Source organism: Nicotiana sylvestris, chromosome 8, assembly GCF_000393655.2.
Source record: "Nicotiana sylvestris chromosome 8, ASM39365v2, whole genome shotgun sequence".
NCBI classification, from domain to species: domain Eukaryota; kingdom Viridiplantae; phylum Streptophyta; class Magnoliopsida; order Solanales; family Solanaceae; genus Nicotiana; species Nicotiana sylvestris.
In genome coordinates, this window is record NC_091064.1 from 22,180,639 (window position 1) to 22,203,508 (window position 22,870).

At 38.6% G+C, this 22,870-nt stretch overlaps 1 protein-coding gene across 1 annotated transcript; it reads right to left on the bottom strand.

Annotated features, from left to right (window-relative positions):
- Positions 1-8,503: 8,503 nt before the first annotated feature.
- LOC138874778 (uncharacterized) lies at positions 8,504-8,977 on the bottom strand. Its single transcript, XM_070153562.1, has one exon. The coding sequence runs from the start codon at positions 8,975-8,977 to the stop codon at positions 8,504-8,506; it is 474 nt and encodes a 157-aa protein (XP_070009663.1).
- Between the last annotated feature and the right edge of the window lie 13,893 nt (positions 8,978-22,870).

Consider the following 22,870-nt stretch of genomic DNA (forward strand, 5'->3'; position numbering starts at 1 on the left):
TGAGTCGAATGGTGTACATCTTAACATCCTTCACTTAGGTACAACAATACGTGTTGTATATCTAGGGAATGAGGTTTGGCGTAGCCATATACATTGAAGGATGATCAATCGAACACCTTTCATTGGAAAATTTATACTGTGTAAATAAAAACTTATATTGTATATATAAGCTAAAAATATTTTTTATATGTGAATATTAAATTTTGAACACCCGAAGCTCCTGGCTTCGCCACATAGGCGGAGCTTGGAGGCGGGAGGAGTTCTACTTTGTTTGCTGAAGTATAATACTGTGTATATATTTGTATATATATTAGATGATATATGTCAAACTACCTAGAGTTTGACTGCATTATTGGATTCAATTTATTTCATCTTGCTATTATTCATACTTGTTGCAATTACCTTTTCTTTTTCAATCGTTCTCTGGCCGAGGGTTTATCGGAAACAGTTTCTCTGCCCTTACAAGGTAGGGGTAAGGCTGTGTACATCTTACCCTCCTCAGACTCCACTTGTAGGAAACTTCTGAGTTTGAAGTTATTGTTGTTGTTGTTGTAGTATTATATTAGATGATGAATTCTCTTGAATTTTCCTGTGTCTCCTCGGTGAAAATATAATTATGTCTCCCCATTGCCTATGGACCTAAATCTTAGCATGGAAAATCACCATTTTATTCCAGAGATGAGAAACTACTACGGAGATGCCTTTTGTAAGAGGAAAAGCTTGTTCTCTACTTGTGTACCCCTAGGCTGTGGTGGTGAGGTTACACAATCCCATGGTTTAATATCTTGCTTGTCTCGTGGATGCCCAAATGTGTGGCTGGGATATGAAGTGTGCCACTGCAAAAATAAATAAATAAATAAATAAATAAAAATTGGAGATGGATTCTTCTCTTTTTGACGTGAGGTTTTGTCTCTGTAAACATGCTTATCTGTTCATCATCTTTCATGTATTGACAGGAAGAAGCTTTTGAGTACAATTGGTACGTAGTTACAGTACTAGTATATTATTCTCAGCTCATATTTTGTGAAGAAATAAGATGCCTATTCCGATCCCTTCCTATATGAACATTTAGTTTCAACCTTTGATGTCTCTTTTCATACACATCATGCATATATACATAGCATCCATTCTGAAATACAGCGGCAGATTTAGGACAGATTCTACGGTCGAATTGAATCCATGACTGTCGGTCTAGCGTGTGTTTATATATATATATATATATATGAAAATAAAAATTTTAAAAATATATATACAATAAGATTACCATCCGCGCTTGATATGCAAGCATTATAAGTGTATTATTAATAAGCATTACAATAAGATTACCATCCGCGCTTGTGTACATTGTTTCTGTCTTGACAGTGGTCTAACCAACTGAAATTGCGTTGGTTTTAGTTTATATATAATTATGTTGTTTCAAATGATTAATTAATTAATTAATTTATGTTAATATGCCTATTATATCCTTATTATATAATTGCATTATAAATAAACTGATTAGAGTTTATATAAAACTGAAGAAAGAAAAAAAACACTCCATCCCTCCCTAGAAGAATGTTTGGATTTAATTGAAGATCAACACATTGAACTTTTTGTAAGCACTAACGTTCAAATCTTTTTTTTTTTCAAATAATACCACATTTAGAAACTACCTAAAAGCTAAGAATCGCAAATTTTTATATTTATAAATCTTTAAGAATGTACAAAAGCTTTATAGTTCTTATTTTTAGGTAACTATAGTATCATAAATAGAGAAATTTTGCTAAACAAGGTAAAGAACATCCAATTTTGTACCTATAGGAAAAAATTCCCTAGTCCCTCCGTTCCAATTTATGTGAACCTATTTGACTGGGTACAGAATTTAAGAAAAAATGATGACTTTTGAAATTTGTGGTCCTAAACAAATCAAAAAGGGGTCCAGAGTATTTGTATGGTTATAAAAGCTTCTCATTAAGGGTAGAATTGTAAGTTTAAGCTAAATTGTTTCTAAATTTAGAAAGGGGTCATTCTTTTTGGATCTAACCAAATAGAAAATAGGTTCACATAAACTGAAACGGAGGGAGTATATGATTAGAGCTAGCAGTAGCTTGACGGGTTCCTTAACCTCTATGGACTAGCTTGGTCTAATCCAATTCCAATTAGAAGTAACCCCAACCCTTATGGGGGAGATTTGCATATACCCAATTTTGCAATTACCATTAAAGTTATACTCATACTACATAAAATTTGTAAGTTTATCCGCTTTAGGATCAACCCGTATTGGAGCGGGTTGGATGAGATGGAGGCTAGCTTTAGGGGTTTTATGTGATAAGAATATATCATCTAGACTCAAGGGAAAATTCTACATGGTGGTGGTTGGACCAGTTATGTTGTATGGAGCTGAGTGTTGCTCGTTAAGAAGTCTCATGCCCAAAAGATGAGCGTAGCAGAAATGAAGATGTTAAGAGGGATGTGTGGTTATACCAGGAAAGACAAGATCAGAAATGAAGTTATCAGGGACAAGGTGGGAGTGACATCTGTGGAATCCAAGTTATGGAAAACGAGGCTGCGATGGTTTGACATGCGAAGAGGAGAGATATAGATGCCCCGGTCAGGAGGTATGAGAGGTTAACCATGGCAGGCTTGAGGAAGGGCAGGGGTAGGCCTAAAAAGTATTGGGGAGAGGTAATTAGGCAGGACTTGTCGGTGCTTCACCTAACCGAGGACATGACTAGCGATTGGAAGGTGTGGAGGTCGAGAATTAAGGTGGTGAATTGACAGGTAGTTGTGAGTTTTTCATAAGTTCACCAGTAGTACTAGTAATATTCTTGTTGTGGGTTGAAAGTTACTTCCTTCTAGTTTGTTATTGTATCTGGTACTTTTGCAACCACGTCCTTTGTTTTTGTAAATTGCTACTGGGATTGTTTCTCTCTGATTGTTACTGTTTGATGCTACTTTTTATTCCCTTTTACTGGATATTGTCGCTCCCTGATTGTTACTATTTGATGCTATTTTATCCTCTTTTCTTATCGCCTTTCTCCCTCCTTCCCCCCTCTTTCCTCCTCTTCTTCTCCCCTATTCTTCCTTTACACCTTTTCTTGAGCCGAGGGCCTTTTGGTGACAGCCTCTCTACCTCTCCAGGTAGGGATAAGGTCTGTTTACTTACTACCATCCCCAGACCCCACCAGTCGGATTATACTGGGTATATTGTTGTTATTGATCAACATCAAACTTAGGGGTCTGAAGTTGAAAAAATTTGCGTCTGAAGTTGTTAATTTACTATGTATTTAAGACTGTTTTAGTCTGAAGTGCGGCTAAGTTTTACATGCACTTAAGACTTTTTTAATTTGAAGTATAAAAGTTACACTTAAGATGCATTTAATACTTAATTAGTCTGAGGGTGTGTTTGGTACAAAGAAAATGTTTTTCATGGAAAATATTTTCCTAGAAAATAATTTCATGGAAAATGAGTGGTTTTATAACTTATTTTCCCTTGTTTGGTTGGTGAGTGAAAAACTTTTTTCGGAAAATATTTTCTAGTGCTTGGTTAGAGAGTAGAAAATACTTTTTACGAAAATATTTTTTTATGCTACTCTGTTCACCCCCTTCTCCCAAGTCCCAATGTTTCTTGTGCTCTCCTTCCTTCCCCCCTCCCCCCTTCGCCCCTTCCCCAACCCCCTCCAAATACTCAACATTTTCAGGACTCTATTTTCTTCAAGAATTTAATTATTTTTCTAAAAATTCACAAAAGCTCAAAGGAACTAATGTGTTGCATTACGATTTTACGAAAAAATAACGTTAAAATTTGTACTTCATAACTAAAAAGAAAATACTCTTTTTTTTGTTAAAAAATGTACTCTTTCTACAACATGAAAATAAAGTACTTATTTTGTTGAAATGAAAGAAAATACTTCTTCTACATCATGAAAAAAAAATACTCATTTTGTTGAAATGAAAGAAATACTTTTTTCTACATCACAAAAAAATACTTTTTTTTGTTGAAATAAATGAAAACACTTTTTCTACATTATAAAAAAAAAACTTTTTTTGTTGAAATGAAAGAAAATACTTTCTACTACATTATTTTGTTGAAAGGAAAGAAAATATTCTTTTTAAATATGAAAAAGATAGTATTTCTTTTGTTAAAATGAAAAAAATACTTTTTTATATCATGAAAAGAAAAATACTCATTTGTTAAAATGAAAAAAAAATATTTTATCCATAACATCAAAAGAAAGTACCATTAATAATATTTCTATTTAGGGTGGGGGTTAGAGGCGGGGGTTGGGCAAGGGTGGGGTGGGGTAAGGTGGGTTGGATGGGTGGGGGTTGGTGGGGATGGAAAATAGGGTGGGGAAGGTTAAAAAAGAGTTTTGAAATATATTTTTCCTTCTCTTGATAGGAAAAATATTTTCCTCTAATTGGAGGAAAATAAGTTCATGAGGAAAATAATTTCCAAAATATTTAAGCCAACCAAACATGGAAAAATTGAAAAATATTTTCCTTCATACCAAACACACGTTGAGTGCAGCTAATTTTTGCATGCACTTAAGTTGTCACGACCCAAAACTTAGCCTGTCGTGATGGCGCCTATCGTGGTACTAGGCAAGCTGACACCTCAAACCTTTCCAACACTTTTAATGAAAAATGGAATAACACAGGTTTAAATCAGTTAAACTCTCAAAACTGGATAGAAAGCCAAACTCAATACGAAAATTCCTAAAACCAGGGTGCCATTGAGTACATGAGCGTCTATACAACACAAATCTGAGAATATTGTCTATGAAAACTAAACTAAATACATAAAGCTAAAAGATAGGGAAGGAGAGTCAAGGTCTGCGAATGCCGGGCAACTACTTTGTAATCTCTAAACGATCAAGCTGCGCAGAGAATCAACACCCATCGTGTCCAGAAACACCTGGATCTGCACACGAAGTGTAGGGTGTAGCGTGAATACAACCAACTCAATAAGTAACAAGACTAAATAATGGACTGAAAGTAATGACGAGCTTCACAGATATGGTTCAATTACAGAAATTAAAGCATAAGAAGATAAACATGCTTTCAAGTTCAACAGTTAAGGCCAAAACAGTTAATTCATATTAAGTTCAATTGAAAGAGGATATAATATCTCTCATAAAGTACATGATAGTGATATATGCCAGTCGAAGTACAACAGTAATGAAATCAAGTGCATAATCTCAAAGTATCAGTCACTCAATCCTCCTATTCACTCCAACCTCACAGTCACCCATTTCTCCTAGTCTCTTATTTCTCCCAGTCACTTGGCACTCGCACTAGCACTCAGTAGGTACCTGCGCTCACTAGGAGTGTGTACAGACTCCGGAAGTGGCTCCTTCAACTTAAGCGCTATAATAAGTCAATCATCGCATAAATCAATAAAACATGTTATGGCGTACATCCCGATCCCATAAATATCCTCACAATCAGGCCCTCGGCCTCACTCAGTCATCAATCTCTCTAGTATCTCGGGCTCTCGGTAATCATGATAATTAACACAAACAGCGATGATATAATGTATCAATAAAGAGCAATAGAGACTTAGATATAATAAGCAAGTAAACTGTGAGTGAGTACAAAATAGCAATTTAGCAGATAAGTCAATATGTAACGCGACCTCTGTGAGTCCCTACAGTACAAATTGCCTAAACATGATCTCTAACATGGTTTGCAGTTCAATTTCTATAATGTGTGGAGAATATACGGTTAACAACAAATTATTCAACTATACAGTTCCATAGAATTGACCAAGTCAATATTCCTATGGTGCACGCCCACACACGCCCCTCACCTAGCATGTGCGTCACCCCAACACCAATCACATGACACGTAATACGAGGTTTTGTACCCTCAGAACCAATTTTAAAGCTGTTACTCTCTACTCCAACACACCTTTACCTCGCAAAATGGCCTCCGATTGCTTTTAATATAGCCACAAACAATTCGATACAATCAACAGGGGCTAAAGGAATCAATTCCATAAGAAAATATTAAGCTCTTAATCAAAAGTCAAAAAGTCAACTCAAAAGTTGGCTCCCAGGCCCACATCTCGGAATCGGGTAAAAGTCACAAATCCGAATACCCATTCGACCACGAGTCCACCCACACCAAAATTACTTAAATCCGATACCAAAATCTCGATCAAAACCTCAAAATTCGGCCTAAGAACTTTCCTCCATTTTCCCCCAATATTTCACCCCAAATCACTAATTTAATGATAAAATCAAAGACATAAACATGAAAATTAACCAAAACTAGGTAAAAAATCACTTACCCCAATCACCCACTTGAAAATATCTCCAAGAATCGCCCCCACCGAGCTCCCAAAATCAAATTTGTGTTATGAACTCAAACCCTCGTTTTTGAAATACTTAAGTCTACCCAGGCGACCCTTCTTCGTGAACGCGACCCTCTTCTCGCGTTCGCGTAGCACAGTTAAATCTGCTGCCCAAAAGCCTCCTACGCGAACGCGAGGAACCACTCGCGAACACGATGCCTTTCTGACCCCAAGCTTCGCAGATGCGATCATCCTTATGCGAACCCGTAGACCAAACGCATGGGGTCCCAGCTGCCTCCTCTCCTCTTCGCGAACGTGTCCCCTTTCTCGCGTTCGCATTGCATAAACTACCCAGACCTTCACAAATGCGGCTCCCTTTTTGCTAACGCGAAGAAAAAACCCTCAGCTACCACCAGCTACCCTTCGCGAACGCGAGACTCCCATTGTGAACGCGAAGAAGGAAACCAGAACTGTATACCAGGAATTCTTCAGCAGTCGCCCAAGTCCAAAATTGATCCGTTAACCATCTGAAGCTCTCCCGAGGCCCACGGGACCTCAAACAAACTTACCATCAAGTCCCAAAACATCATACGAACTTAGTTGAGCCCTCAAATCACATCAAACAACGCTAAAATCACGAATCGCGCATAGATTCAAGCCTAATGAACTTGTGAACTTCTAACCTCTAGATTCGATGCCACGGACCTACTCCAATTCTTGGAACCCCAATCCGAGCACGGTAACCACAAAGTCCACTCTCGGTCAAACTTCCAAATTTTCAACTTTCGCCATTTCAAGCCTAATTCCACTACGGACCTCCAAATCACAATCTGAACATGCCCCTAAGTCCAAGATCACCCAACGGAGCTAACGGAATCATCGAAACTCCCTTACTGAGTCGTTTACTCATAAGTCAACATCCGGTCAACCTTTCCAAGCTAAGCTTCCATCCTTGAGACTAAGTGCCTCAATTTATTTTGAAACCTCTCCAGACCCGAACCAACTAACCCCGCAAGTCACATAACAATTATAAAGCATAAAATGAGCAGTAAATGGGGGAACGGGCTACCACTCTCGAAATGACCGGCCAGGTCGTTACATCCTCCCCCTCTTAAATAAACGTTCATCCTCGAATGGGTGTAGAAACATACTTGGAGTCTCAAATATTTGTGGATATTTGTTCCGCATATCCCGCTTGGTCTCCCAAGTAGCCTCCTCAACTGGCTGACCCCTCCACTGCACCTTCACTAAAGCTATATCCTTTGACCTCAACTTTCTAACATGCCGATCCAAATTGGCCACTAGTTCCACATCGTAAGTCAAATCACCATCCAACTAAACTGTGCTGAAATTCAAAACATGAGACAAACCACCGACATATTTCGGACCAGAGAAACATGAAATACTGTATGAACAACGACAAACTAGGTGGCAAGGCAAGATTGTAAACCACCTTCCCAATCCTTTAAAGTACCTCAAACGGCCTAATATACCGAGGGCTCAACTTGCCCTTCTTCCCGAATCTCATAACACCCCTCATGGGTGAAACCTTGAGCAGTACCTTCTCCCTAACCATGAAAGCAACATCACAGACCTTCCTATAGGCATAACTCTTCTGTCTAGATTACGCTGTGCAAAGACAATCCTAAATCAATTTAACCTTGTCCAAAACATCCTAAACCAAGTCAGTACCCAATAGCCTAGCCTCACCCGGGCTCAAACCAACCCACCGAAAATCAACACTGCCTACTGTACAAAGCCTCATACGGAACCATCCGAATGCTCGACTGGTAGCTATTGTTGTAGGCAAACTCCGCGAGCGGCAGAAACTGATCCCAAGAACCCCGAAATGAATGACACAAGTACGTAGCATGTCCTCTAATATCTGAATACCACGTTCAGACTGTCCATTTGTATGAGGGTGAAATAATGTACTCAACTCAACCTGGTTGCCTAAATCTCGCTGCATAACTCTACAAAACTGTGATGTAAACTACGTGCCCCGATCTGAAATGATGGACATTGGCACACCGTGAAGGTGAACAAATTCACAGATGTAAATCTCAGCCAACCGCTCTGACGAATAGGTAGTCCCAAATGGAATGTAGTGCACGGACTTGGTCAACCGATCCACAATCACCCAAATAGCATCGAACTTCTTCGAAATCTGTGGGAGTCTAACTACGAAATTTATGGTGATCTGCTCCCATTTTCACTCTGGAATCTCTAGTCTTTGAAGAATCCACCCGGTCTTTGATGCTCATACTTCACCTGCTGACAGTTTAGGCACCGAGCTACAAAACCCACTATATCCTTCTTCATTCTCCTCCACCAATAATGTTGCCTCAAGTTCTGGTATATCTTTGCGGCGCCCAGATGAACAAAATACCACGAACCGTGGGCCTCCTCAAGAATAAACTCACGTAGCCCATCTACAATCCGACTCTGCATCCTCAATACCCCATCATCCCCAAAAGTAACATCCCTAGCATCACCGTGCTGAACCGTTTCCTTAAGGACAAGCAAATGGGGATCATCATACTGGCGCTCTCTGATGCGATCATATAGGGAAGACCTAGAAACCACACAAGTTAGGACCCGACTGGGCTCCGAAACATCTCTCACAAACTGGTTGACCAAATCCTGAACATCAACTACAAGTGGTCTCTTAACAACAGGAATGAATGTAAGGCTACCCATACTCACTGCCTTTCTACTCAAGGCATCGGCCACCACATTGGCCTTCCCGGGATAATACAGAATAATAATATCATAGTCCTTTAGCAGCTCCAACTATCTCTACTGCCTCAAATTTAGATCCTTTTGTTTGAATAAGTGCTGGAGACTCCGATGATCTGTAAATACCTCACAAAACACACCATAGAGATAATGCCTCCAAATCTTTAATGCATGAACGATGGCAGCCAACTCCAAATCATGGAAAGGGTAGTTCTTCTCATGGGGCTTCAACTGGAGCGAAGCATAAGGAATCACTCTAACATTGGTTTGCTAATTTTCTTCCCTCTCTTTTCTTTCTAATTATCACCTTTTTTCTTTCCTCTTATTTCTCACTTCCCACAATTTCATCCTTTTTTCTTTTAATTTTTAAAAATGATTCGATCGAATCCTATTTAGATTGCCTACGTATCATGTTTCACATGAATCAGATCAAGCGTCGTTCTGGAAAAGTAATGGACAAAATAAACTAAAAACAAAAATCTTTTTGGATTTGTCATTTATAACTTTTTGTCTTTTTTCAAAAATACAAAATAGGAAGTACGATAACAAAACTCAACAAACTCAATTTGACTACGACAGACTCTCACACATCTAAAAGGCTCAATACTACTAGACAAGACTAGAAAGTAAAAGACAACATGAAGGATAAACTCAAAACATAAAAAGTTTCCTCAAGCAGCTCGTGAAGGCAGCGGTCCTGGCTCAAGCTCTGGTGAGTGGATCCATACCTGAATGAGAAATATAAGACCAAATAGAGTTAGTGACTCGAGACACAATGCAAGACCATAACTCTTCTTATTAGGCACATGCAAGGCACGAATGAGGCTATTTTTACAAAATGACTGACATGGCCAAAAGGTGGCTAGAAATGAAAAATCAATTAGAACGACCACTAAAATATGGAAACACCTCTAGAATGCCCATAAACGTTCAGGAATCGCGGTCCCAACTTTGCAAAAATGGCCCCACTTTGAAGAAATGGCCTCTCTAGCCAAAATATGGCTAAGTATGTAAATTCAACAGGAATGAGCCTTAAACTAAGACGAAACCTTATTGTGGGCTTAGAGCTCTAAGACATGGGTTAACAATCCACTTTCTGTGAAAATATCCCCATTTTGCAAGAATGACCGATATGGCCAAAAATGGCTAGACGTGCAAGATTTGGCTACAACCCTCGAAGCCAAGAACCTAAGATTCACTAGTAAATCGGACCCTATGTGGGCTGCCTATGTATCCCGCCCCGAAAGAGGAGTATCAGGTATGCATAGTTCGGGAAGATTAGATATGGGATAGAAAAAACAACTGATTTTGGAGAAAACATATTTTTGTCTGTTTTGAAAAATGATGGAAATGTAAAATCTTTTTGGATTTTCTTTTTCACTTTTTATTTTTATTTTTGGAAAAAACTATGAAAGAAAAATGTGAGTGAACCCTACTTGCTTCATTTAAATTTAACCCTCTTTTCTTCTCATTCGTACCCAACAAATATTGGTCAGTCAAATATCCTTTTTACTCTTAAAGAATGCAGTATGTATTATATAGGGATGATTAAATGTCATGACTGAAAACACTTATAACTGTAACAATTCAACCTCAAATCCTATTTTTGCACAAGGTGAACGTAGAGATCCACTATTAAATAGTTTAATTAAAAATCGTCACCACTTGTTTTCCAAAATCATCATAAGTATGGCTTACCAAGTTTGGCCTTGGTAAGCGAAACTTTAGACCGCATATGCTAGAAGTTTGACTATGGCAAACCAAACTTTAGGCCGCATATCTTGAAAGTTTAACCGCGACAAGTCAAACTTCTGGCACGATGTTAGGGCTTGCTTGCACGAGTAATAGGCCAAACTTTAGACAAAACTTATCATTAGAATTTTTACAACTTTAATCGCGTATATCGAAAGTTGTCTCTAACATTGCTAAACCTATAAAATCTTGTATACTTTGACTATAGTTTAAATGGTGGTCCTAAAATCAAGTATATGTGAACTTTCCCATTATGCTGATGGTTTAAGGTGCTTGGCCCAGTGGCCCATATTGAAGTTATAAAGTGGATTAGCATTTTGCGAGTCAAACTTTCAGTCCTCTCCCCATAATTAGGGGTGACAAAACTAACCCAAATCAGTTTGACCCATCCAAACCGCCCAAGTTTTAATAGGTTTGGGCTAGAACGATTTTTAAAATGGGCTGCTTTGGGCTAGCTCAAGTAAACTCTCAAAAATGATCAGCCCAAATGGACCCATGATGATTCCCAACCTTGGCCCATGAAAATGCTCAATCTTAGAGTTCTACCTTGACCCATGTGCTAGAAAATATTTTCTAATTTTGTCATGTTTGGTTGGTTTAAATGTTGGAAAAATATTCTTTATGAATTTGTTTTTCTCCAATTGGAAGAAAATATTTTCCTTATCAAGAGAAGGGAAAATATTTTTCAAAACTCGTTTTCAACCTTCCCCATCTCCACCAATCCCCCACCTCAGCCCCTCCTCTCACCCACCCACCACCCAAACCCACCCTACCCCCAACACCCCAGCCTAAATATATGAAAACATTATTTAGATTACTTTCTTTACATGACGTAGAAAAAATATTTTTTTTCATGACGTAGAATAAGTATTTTCTTTAATTTCAACAAAATGAGCACTTTCTTTGCATGATGTTGAATGATTTATTTAACTAATTGTTATTGACAAAAATAATCATCAAACAGTAAAAAAATTTGATAATAAAGAAGAAACACATTATCACAACATAAAAAACAGCAAATATGATTTATATCAATAAAATAAAGGATGAACATTGAGCTATTATTTAGGTGTCACGATAAATAAAAGAAAATATTTGTTTTATTGAAATGAAAGAAACTATTTTTTCTACAACATGAAAAGAAAATATTCTTTTTGGTTGAAATAAAAGAAAATACTTTTTCTACAACAGGAAAAGAAAGTACTTATTTTGTGAAAAAGAAATACTTTTTCTACTTCATGAAAAAAAATTACTCTTTTTGTTGAAACAAAAGATAATACTTTTTGTCATGATCCAAAATCCACTATAGGTCGTGATGGCGCCTAACGCTGCCATCAGAAAAGCCAACGTAATTTATCAATTTATTTACTCGTTTTATTACTTTCGAAATCACAAACTTCAGTAATTCAATGGTATAAATAGAATTTACAGGATAAATGATGATAACAAACAACCAATAGGAACTCCCAAAACCCGATGTCACAAGTACATGAGCATTTTCTAAGGAGTACAATAATAATACAATATCTGTCCCGAATATAATAAGACAGAATAAAATAAATAATACAATTGAGACTCGATGAACTGGGGAGCGTAGCCTGGAATGCAGCTCACATAAAATCTCCTCAACAGGGGCGCCCACGCACCAAGATGATCACCAAATGACCTGTCAAATCCTGCACATTTAGTGCAGAAGTGCAGCATGAGTACGTAAATCAACGCATACCCAGTAAGTATCTAGCCTAACTCCGGAGAAGTAGTGACGAGGGGTCGACATCGACACTTACTAGAGGTCAAAATAAATAATATGATAATTCATAATAGATATGAAGTGCGCATGAATAGAGAGGTAAAATATGAAATTTCATATTGTTCCAATTATTCCCTATAAAGCATAAGTTGTTCGATCTTGTATTCTACCTTAATATCTCAGAAAATTTCAAGAGTCAATACCAAATAAATGAGAAACACTGTAAAGTCCGGACATCAGTAGGAAGATTAGCTCGTGAATATTTGGACTACTAGCGATATAACACACGATTTTGCCGAGGTCGTTCGGCCCGATCTAGAATAACGTATACACTGCCGAGGGTCGAGCAACATGAACCATAGATGCATCTATACACTGCCGAGGCGCTTGGCCTGCTCCACAAGAAAGGAAGGAAGTTACCAAATTTCAATACACATGTTCACAATACAGTATATGAGCCCAATAATAGGTACACCTCTATACATTTATCAAATATCTTAGCAACCACTCAAGGTGATAAATATATATATATATTTCTAAATCAACTTCAGGTATAACTTTAATATATTAAGCCAGTAGAATAAATTCAAATAATTCAATTATTACATGATAAGGTCCTACGTCTACCTGGACATAAACATGCTTTAGCTACATACGGACTCTCGCCACCTCGTACCTACGTAGCACCCACAACTAGTTGCACATAACAATAAATATCACCTAGGGGTAGTTTTCCCCTCACAAGGTTAGGCAGGAGACTTACCTCGCTCCGAAGTTCCATAACCGGCTCCAACGCGACTTTAACACCTCAAACCGATGCCCGTCACTTCAATATTAGTCAAACAATGTGCAAACCAATGAAAATATACTCTAATACTCATAATAAATCAATTTATAACAATTCCAAAACTGCGCTTGAAAAGTCAATAAAGTCAACCCTCTGGCCCACGTGTCCGGATTCCGAAAATTATTAAAAATAAATATTACTCATAACTCATATGGTCTATATCCATAAAAGCATCCAATTTCGTCCATGAAACGAACCCCAAGTCAAGGATTTACCATTTCTCAACTTTGGGGCTCATAATCCCAATTTCTACAATCCAAACACGAATAAAAATAATAACCAGTAGAAATAATCATGGAGAAACATCAAAAAAGGTCAAATAATTACCCCTTGATGAGATGAGAATAACGCCGTTCAAATCACCTCAACGGAGCTCTAGAACTCAAGATAGCCCAAAATACTAAAATTCTCGATTTAAAATACTGTCCAGACGATTTTTCTTCTTCGTGTTCACGAGAAAACCTTCGCGTTCGCGAAGAGCAATTTTTCGCGTTGACAGGTCAACCCAAATTTTCTTCTTCGCGTTCGCGGGACCTCCCTCGCGTTCGCGAAGAACAAAGTCCGCACCAGAAATCAACAATCTTTCCCGACATAAAAATTGGCATAACTCTCTTATACGACATCGAAATTTGATGATTCTTATTTCTATAACTCCGTAATTATGGTACGGATCTAATATTTCAATCCAATCACAAATCAAAGGTAGTTTTCTCAATATGGTACCCTTTATGTCCAAAGAAACGACGTTGAAACATCAAATAAGAGCGCGATATAACCCAAACAACACCCGAGGCCCTCGGGACCCTGTCCAATCACACCGACCCGCTCCATAACATAACACGGACCTACTTGAGGCCTCAAATCATACCAAATAAAATCAAAACTATGAATTGCACATCAATTCAAGCCTAATGAACTATTGAACTTCTAACTTCCACATCCGATGCTGAAACCTATCAAATCACGTCCGATTGATCTCAAACACACAAGTCACATTTGACATTACGGACCTTCTCCAACTTTTGGAATTCGAATCCGATAGCAAAAAGTTCACTCTCGGTTAAACTTTCCAAAAACCCTCAAATTTCCAACTTTCGCCAAATGTCCCTGAAATGATCTACGGACCTCCAAATCCACATTCGGACGTGCTCCTAAGACCAGAATCACCATACAGAGCTATTCACATGCTAGGATCCCTAACGGACATTGATAACATTGAAATACACTTTAACCCAAATTTATGAAATTTTTCCAAAATGCCAACTTTTCACAATAAGCGCCGTAACGCTCTCGGGTCATCCAAAACCCGATGCGAACATACGCCCAAGTCCAAAATTATCATACAAACCTGTTGAAACTTTCAAATCCCGATTCTAAGGTCGTTTACTCAAAAGTCAAATCCTAGTCAATTCTTCCAATTTAAAGCTTCCGAAATTAGAGATTTCTTTCTAAGTCAACTTTGAACTTCCCGAAATCCAGTTCCGACCATACATACAAGTCATAATACATTAAGTGGAGCTACTCAAGGCCTGAATCTGCCGAACGACACGTTAGAGCTCAAAATGACTGTTCGGTTCGTTACATTCTCTCCCACTTAAACATATGTTCGTCCTCGAATGTGCTAAGAACTGCTCCGGAGTTGTCCAAAATCACTATTTAACACCTCATGTACCTATCTATGCCACCACCATCCGGTTGAACCCATTAGCTCGAGTGAGACTGAAGATCCTCCCTTTTATTTAGTCAATAAGCCTTAGAACCAAATTCCAACCTTCGAATTTCTCTACAATACCTGATTCTAACATACAAACACTGTATTAATCACTACACACTATAGCCAATCATGACAATGCTCCTCCGCTGAAATCACACCATGCACTACATAGGTCGCTTGACCATAACAACATCCTCTAACAACAATAACTGCAATTCCACGAATCCGATGCCCACAACACACCTCATGACGCATATAAGTCCTATTCCAACTCTCGCAATACCGCCACGACAGAAGAGATGCGTAGAAACTAATAACCACCTGCTGAATCAACAAATCATGGAGTCTCTCTTCCTGACAAGGACCATTACCTCATTCTGAACTGAATAATGATATTTGCTCCTTAATATACCATTCCTAACTCCGATCGCACTGATCTCAGGTCCAATAACTTTGTCTCTCCTAGTACAAGATGTCTAGGCAATAAGCCATCTCAAATACTGCCAAAATCTCATATAACACCAACAATGCGCCAACAAGCTACAAACTCGAATATAACCCATAAGGAAGAACGAACTTTGACAAGGAATTACCCAGCCCACCTAACAAATAAAATGGTCGAATAAGTGCTATGAACCTACCTCAGGGATGAAAACAAGGCACACAAAATGAGTGTAAGAAACTACGCTCAACATCTCATTGTTGCGGCATGCAACCCGATCCAATATGACACTGTTCTGGCGTGCAACCCGATCCAAACATGACAATGTTATAGCGTGCAACCCAATCCAAACAATATATTCGTGGCGATGTGCCACCCGATCCCAATAATATACCTGTGGTGGCATGCCACCTGATCCGCACATAACAATCAAGAAGAAAACACATCAAGCCACAATGATTATACTTAAGAAATACCTGAATATCGACCACAAGCACACCAAGTGCACAATAAAAATCCTGAAGAGATGAATAACGCCATACGCTATGAAACCCAAGCACAATAAGGTGCGATATATGATCTGCATCTCGAGAGCTATCCTGCTCACACAACACCACAGATATGCGGTACCTCAACACATGTGCGAATAATCAAACCATCTCACAACCCACATAGCACAATAGAGTATTACATGAAATAGATGACGACGAAAATAACATCCAATGTTCGAAGACTCCTCCATAAGAAATGCTATGTTGAATGAACACACCCGGCCTGGTGTAGAGCACACATCCACATTTAGGCCCATCAACGGACCTCAAGCCGATTCTGATCATATCACACTGGGCTAATAACCTTTCCAGGATCCACACTGACATATTCATGAAACATAAGAGAAGTTGTCCAATCTGAAACAAACTTCCACAGTTCACAACCAAATGAATAGAGCACCTTCCAGGCCTAATCTCTCACATTAGCGATAGTACGTTAATCTCCATACTTGGTTTCAATCTTTCATCAATCAAGTGACTACATGTCACACTTACACAATCTTCCCGTGGGATATGCCCCCACGACCTTCTACACCAGGTAGCAAAGTCTGCACATCCATACCACCAGCCATACTAATGCTGTAAAGCTAATCGAGAATCTGCAAATCAGTACACAAAGCCTCCTCCACAGAACACCATTCTCGGGTGACACTAAAGAAAATGACAGCTTACTCTCAATATCTGAATTCACCCCTGCTCATCTGAGCTTGTGACATACTATCAACACCGAACCATGACCTTGACCTTCAACTTCTAGTTCCCATTCCGCTGACTGCACCCATCATGCCATTATGTAATAATACATGTATTCACCATAACCCTTGAACTACTAGTGGAATAAATACTTCATTGGCTAGAAACCTTTCAGTTAACTCATTTCAGAAGGACTAATGCAACACACAACTGAATCCTCAAACTGTAGAAAATACAAACCTCAGGTTGTGGTCTAAACCACCATAACTCTTTTGGGATCCATCTATGCATAACAGGCCATAATGATCAAATGCCTCCAATTAACTCAATTTATGATGGCTGTCAAGCCTCACACGTACATGCACAAATCACCTGTATAACTTAACACACTGAATGAACTGATTATTGCCACCATCATGCCCATTAAACCATTGCTAACCGAACCAACTTCTTCTAATATAATAAAATTAATCCGCACTCATCCTAAGTGACCCAATTCACAAGACCCCATTGTCTTAAAACCTGCGAACCATTTTGTACCCTCCTTGTGCGCACATTCGCATATTCAGCTGGTACACCCATTCTGATAATCCCTCTGCGAATCCGAAGTTATTTTCTCCCATTCCTCCAATGTTTCACCACAGACCGATGATAACATAGAACACTCCAAGTTTGTTTCATAATCCACACAAAAGCTCGATACTTAACCACACCACGGACTCAAAATCCTTAGGCACCACTTTAATTTTGAACCTACTAGGACCGTTGTTGAGAGTCACCCACTCGGACTTGGTCCTGAATATAATCAACTCCAAGGCTCTGCTAGCACATGAACACCCTTTCAAAGAAGCACCTGGCTGAATTACTTTCCTTGTACATCACATCTACATGAAGTATAAACTCTGAGTCTTCCTAAAACCTGAACATGAATCGATAAGGCCAAATATAGCACACATTCCTTAAATCCATTGCCCAAATTACCACTGATGTTTTCTTTCCTTAGTCGTAATAACCCACCAATACACTGATAACTAGAAACACACAAGTAGACAACCACACAATCCAATCGTAGGTGGTGGGGCTCCCCCACTTAGCTTGAAGCTACAATTACATAACCTTGGGACCCACCAAGATTCCTTCTTCCCCAATAACATCAACTGAAAGTCCAACAATACATTCCAAACTCGAAGGCATGTTGCATCCAAATACAATCCGTGGACCTAGTCACTGCCCACCATGATTCCCAAATTGCTCTAAACTTTTCTCAAGGCGTGTGGCTATCCTACCACAGAACCTATATGCTACTCTGCCAATCTACCACTTTGGTTAAACCCTCTCCTTTAAGCAACTTCTTGACTTCTGCTTTTCATACTTGACCTACTAGTAATTCAACCACCACGAGACTCCTTTCGCCATGTCCTTCCTCATCCTTTGCTCCAAATACTGCCTCAAAGCAAAATCCATCTCTGTGGCACCTAATCTGACCAATTGCTACCAACTCTAAGCCTTATAGAAGATCATCTTTCTCCAGCCATCAACATTAGAAATACCTATTTGATCCTGAACCACTACATACCGCTACCTTTGACAACCGCTTCTTAGGCACCATTTCACAACACCCTTCCTCGAAGGCCAAAAATCAAAGAAGACCATAACACTAGTGAACCTCAATGCATTCCATCAAGGAAGGTTACACCACATAAAAAATGAGAATTCCACCCCACTCGAGAATATCAAGTCTCGCTACTCCATCAATCAAAGCCTAAACATTCACAGACCAATTATCTTTCCTCGGCTGGATTTAAATACTGAACCCCTAAATCATGTGCTGAGAAATCCTCCTTTCAGGTCATTCACTGCCTCGACACATAAATAAGCACCCTACCATTGTACCAACACGGTGCGATAACAACGTCTGAACATCATAGCAATCTGTGTGCAGCCTTGAAACCATTGAAAACACAACTACTGAGCCGAAATGACAGAAAATCCTTTCGCAAGAAGACGATAATGAATTGCTCGAATACGCAGAGAGAAACATCATGCCCACGTCTGTAGTACCACTACTACTCTTCAATGCCCAATTGACATGAGTGCTAAACATCATATAAGAATGAGTAGGTATGATATAAAGGCATAAGCCTCAAAGGAATCAAATCGCACTATGAGGAATCAAGAAAGGGAAGTGCTCCTAACAGTCCTGTAGCCTCTCGAAGATAAGTACAGACATCTTCGTACCGATCCGCAAGACTCTACTAGACTTGCTCATGACTCGTGAGACCTAAATGAAACTAACACTCTGATACCAAGCTGTTACGACCCAAAATCCACTATAAGTCGTGATGGCGCCTAACGCCACTATCGGGCAATACAATATTGATTTATCAATTTATTTACTCGTTTTATTACTTTCGAAATCACAATCTTCATTAACTCAATGATATAAAATAGAATTTACAAGATAAATGATGATAACAAACAACTAGTAGGAACTCCCAAAACTTGGTGTCACAAGTGCATGAACATTTTCTAAGGAGTACAATAATAATACAATATCTGTCCCTAATGTAATAAGACAAAATAAAATAAACAATACAATGGAGACTCGATAAACTGGGGATCATAGCCTGGAATGTAGCTCACATAAAATCTCCTCAACAGGGGTGCCCATGCGCCAAGATGATCACCAAATGACCTGTCAGATCCTGCACATTTAGTGCAGAAGTGTAGCATGAGTACGTAAATCAACATGTACCCAGTAAGTATCTAGCCTAACCCCAAAGAAGTAGTGACGAGGGGTCGACATCTATAATTACTAGAGGTCCAAATAAATAATATAATGATTCATAATAAATATGAAGTGCACAGCAATAGAGAAGTAAAATCTGAAATTTCATAATGTTCCTATCATTCCCTTTAAAACATAAGTTTCTCGATCTTTCATTCTACCTTAATATTTCAGGAAATTTCAAGGGTCAATACCAAATAAATAAGAAATACTGTAAAGTGACAGATATTAGTAAGAAGATTAGCTCATGAATATTTGGACTACTAGCGATATAACGCATGATTTTGCCGAGGTCGTTCGGTCCGATCCAGAATAACGTGTACACTGCCAAGGGTCGAGTAGCACGAACCATAGATGCATCTATATACTGCCGAGGCGTTCAACCTGCTCCACAAGAAAGGAAGGATGTTACCAAATTTCAAGACACTTATTCACAATACGGTACATGAGCTCAATAATAGGTACAACTCTATACATTTATCAAATATCTTAGCAACCACTTAAGGTGATAAAGCTTAACAACTTTATTTCTATATATATTTCTAAATCAACTTCAGGTATAACTTTAATTAATTAAGCCAGTAGAACAAATTCAAATATTTCATTTATTACATGATGAGGTCCTAAGTCTACTCAGACATAAATATGCTTTAGCGACATACACTCTCTCGTTACCTCGTACGTACGTAGCACCTACAACTAGTTTAATATAACAATAAGTATCACCTAGGGCTAGTTTCCCTCTCACAAGGTTAGACAAGAGACTTACCTCGCCCGAAGTTCCATAACCAGCTCCAACGTCACTCTAACACCTCAAACTGATGCTCGTCGCTTCAAAACTAGTCAAGCAATGTGCAAACCAATGAAAATATACTCTAATACTAATAATAAATCTATTTATAAAAATTCTCAACTCCGCTCGAAAAGTCAAGAAAGTCACCTCTCGGGCCCACGTGCCCAGATTCAAAAAATTATTGAAAATAAATATTACTCATAACTCATATGGTCTATATCAAAAAATCATCAAATTTCATCCATGAAATGACCCTCAAATAAAGGATTTACCATTTCTCAACTTTGGGGCTCAAAATCCCAATTTCTACAATCCAAATATGGATAAAAATAATAACTAATGGAAATAATCATGTAGAAACATCAAAGTAAAGGTCAGATATTAACCTCCTTGATGCGACGAGAACAACGCCATGAAAATTACCTCAAACGGAGCTCTAGAACTCAAGATAGCCCAAAATACTAAAATTCTCGGTTTAAAACTGTTAATTTGTATGAGTCCACCAACAGTAGAGTACCTGGTCCTCTTTGAGGTTATGCTAAGAATGCTAGTAAAATTGTAAGTGAGAGAGACACAAGATTTTTACGTGGAAAAATCCCAACTCAAGGGGACAAAAACCACAACGTACACTGCAGGATTTCAACTTCACTAACTTGTAAACACCTATTACAAGCCACTTTGTAATAACTCTATTACAAAGGATTCAACTCAACTAACTTGTTGCACTCTCACCACAAGCCACTTTGTGACTCTCTAGTTACAAAAACTTTGACTAACTTGGGATACTCTCACCACAAGCCACTTTGTCACTCTCTAGTGACAAAGACTTTTAACTTATGACTAAACCTAGTCATAACATAAACTCAGAGAGTTTACAGATTTTACAAGAGGATTCCTAATCAACGCTTCTAGCTAAGCAGTTTAGGAGATACAATAAGAACAATCACAAAGTTACAACTCAACTAAGGACAACTAGATACTAACTTTAGGAACTGGTCCGTAATAGCGTTCCAACTTTGTTCTTCAAGCTCGTGAGAATTAATTTCTCTATTTTTGCAAAAGGCTTGAATGAGAAACAGAAGTGTTCAAGTGATATTTTGATATAAACTCATTGTTGATACACCTTGATGACATCACTTGAAATGATGTAAGCACTTTAGTTGGTCAAGGAATAAGTGGGCACTGGCAGTGCAGTGCAAGCAGAAATAGTGTAGGTAGTCATGTCTTCCAGCTGTGTCGCATTAACCTCGTGCTGCTATGAGGGAACAACAAGGGTATCAGGTCCTTGTTTGGTTCTCTATCCCCTGAAGCTATAGCAGTTCACATTGAGCTGGAATCTATTAACCTGCAGTGCAACCCAAGTATGTCAGGTTCCCTATCTGGTTCTTGAAAAAGTTTGTTAGATCATCAAAATATAAGTCAAAGACATTGAGAAACCTATTAATTTCCCCCTTTGTGATGATGACAAACTTAAACAGATATAACGTTGTTATTTAGAGCAAGATGAACCAAATTAAGTAACAGGAGAACACAAGTTTCATAAGTTCTCCCTAACTTTATGCCTTCCTTATTTCACATTAGTTCCCATTGACTTTATGACATTATGACTTATTTATTCCCCCTTTTGGCATCATTAATAAGGCACAACAGATAAATAGCACAAAGAAGTCTAGTCGAGCTAACTCATGCCACATATGTGCACACAACATGATAGAGAAGAGAAACACAGAATTGAAGCAATGAGAGGATAAAAGAGGATAGATTTAATATTAATAAAATTTAATATGCCTTTGCTTAAAAAGCAAAGGCAACATTGGACTGTAAAGACGGGAGTAGTAGTGTTTCATCCCAACCACATCAAAAAAAAAGAAAACAAAACATCTGCCAAAACAAAAAAAAAACTTAAAGGACATTTCCAGAAACTGGTCACTGAAGGGGTACTTAGGGGGAACTAGGAGAAGAGGGCTTGGAAGCTGCAGCAAGTGTTTGGAGAACAAGGTCTATTCGGGCATTGGCCGACTTTTGCTCATTGAGCAGCTCTACTTTCAGGTTCTCTACTTGCGCCCAAACGAGCTATTTCATCATTTGACGCTGGAACCCCTTGGGATTGCTGACCTTTCAGGATAGCATTCCTGGCCTTCAACCGACGAATCTCCTCTGCTACGCTGCTCTGAGCATTAATAAGCTGTGAGACGGTTAACATACTTCCTACCCCCTGTTATTTTCTATGCACTCGCATTCTTCCAATGTTATCTGTGAGAAAGTCTGCTTCTTAGTCCCCACCTTGACTGGCCCCAGTGGTACCTCAAATAATTTAAACACTCGCGTAAGCAAGAACCCATAGGGAAGGCCATGATTACCATCTTTGAAGGTGGCGACCTTTAGCATGTGTTCAATCATAATAGCAGGCCGGCCTACAGGAGTAAAGCTATCCAGTTGATCCATCAAGAACAGGTCAGACTTAGAAGTCACTGACCTCCTTTCAGCTCGAGGCAATAGAACTTTGTTTATCAATTCGAACAAT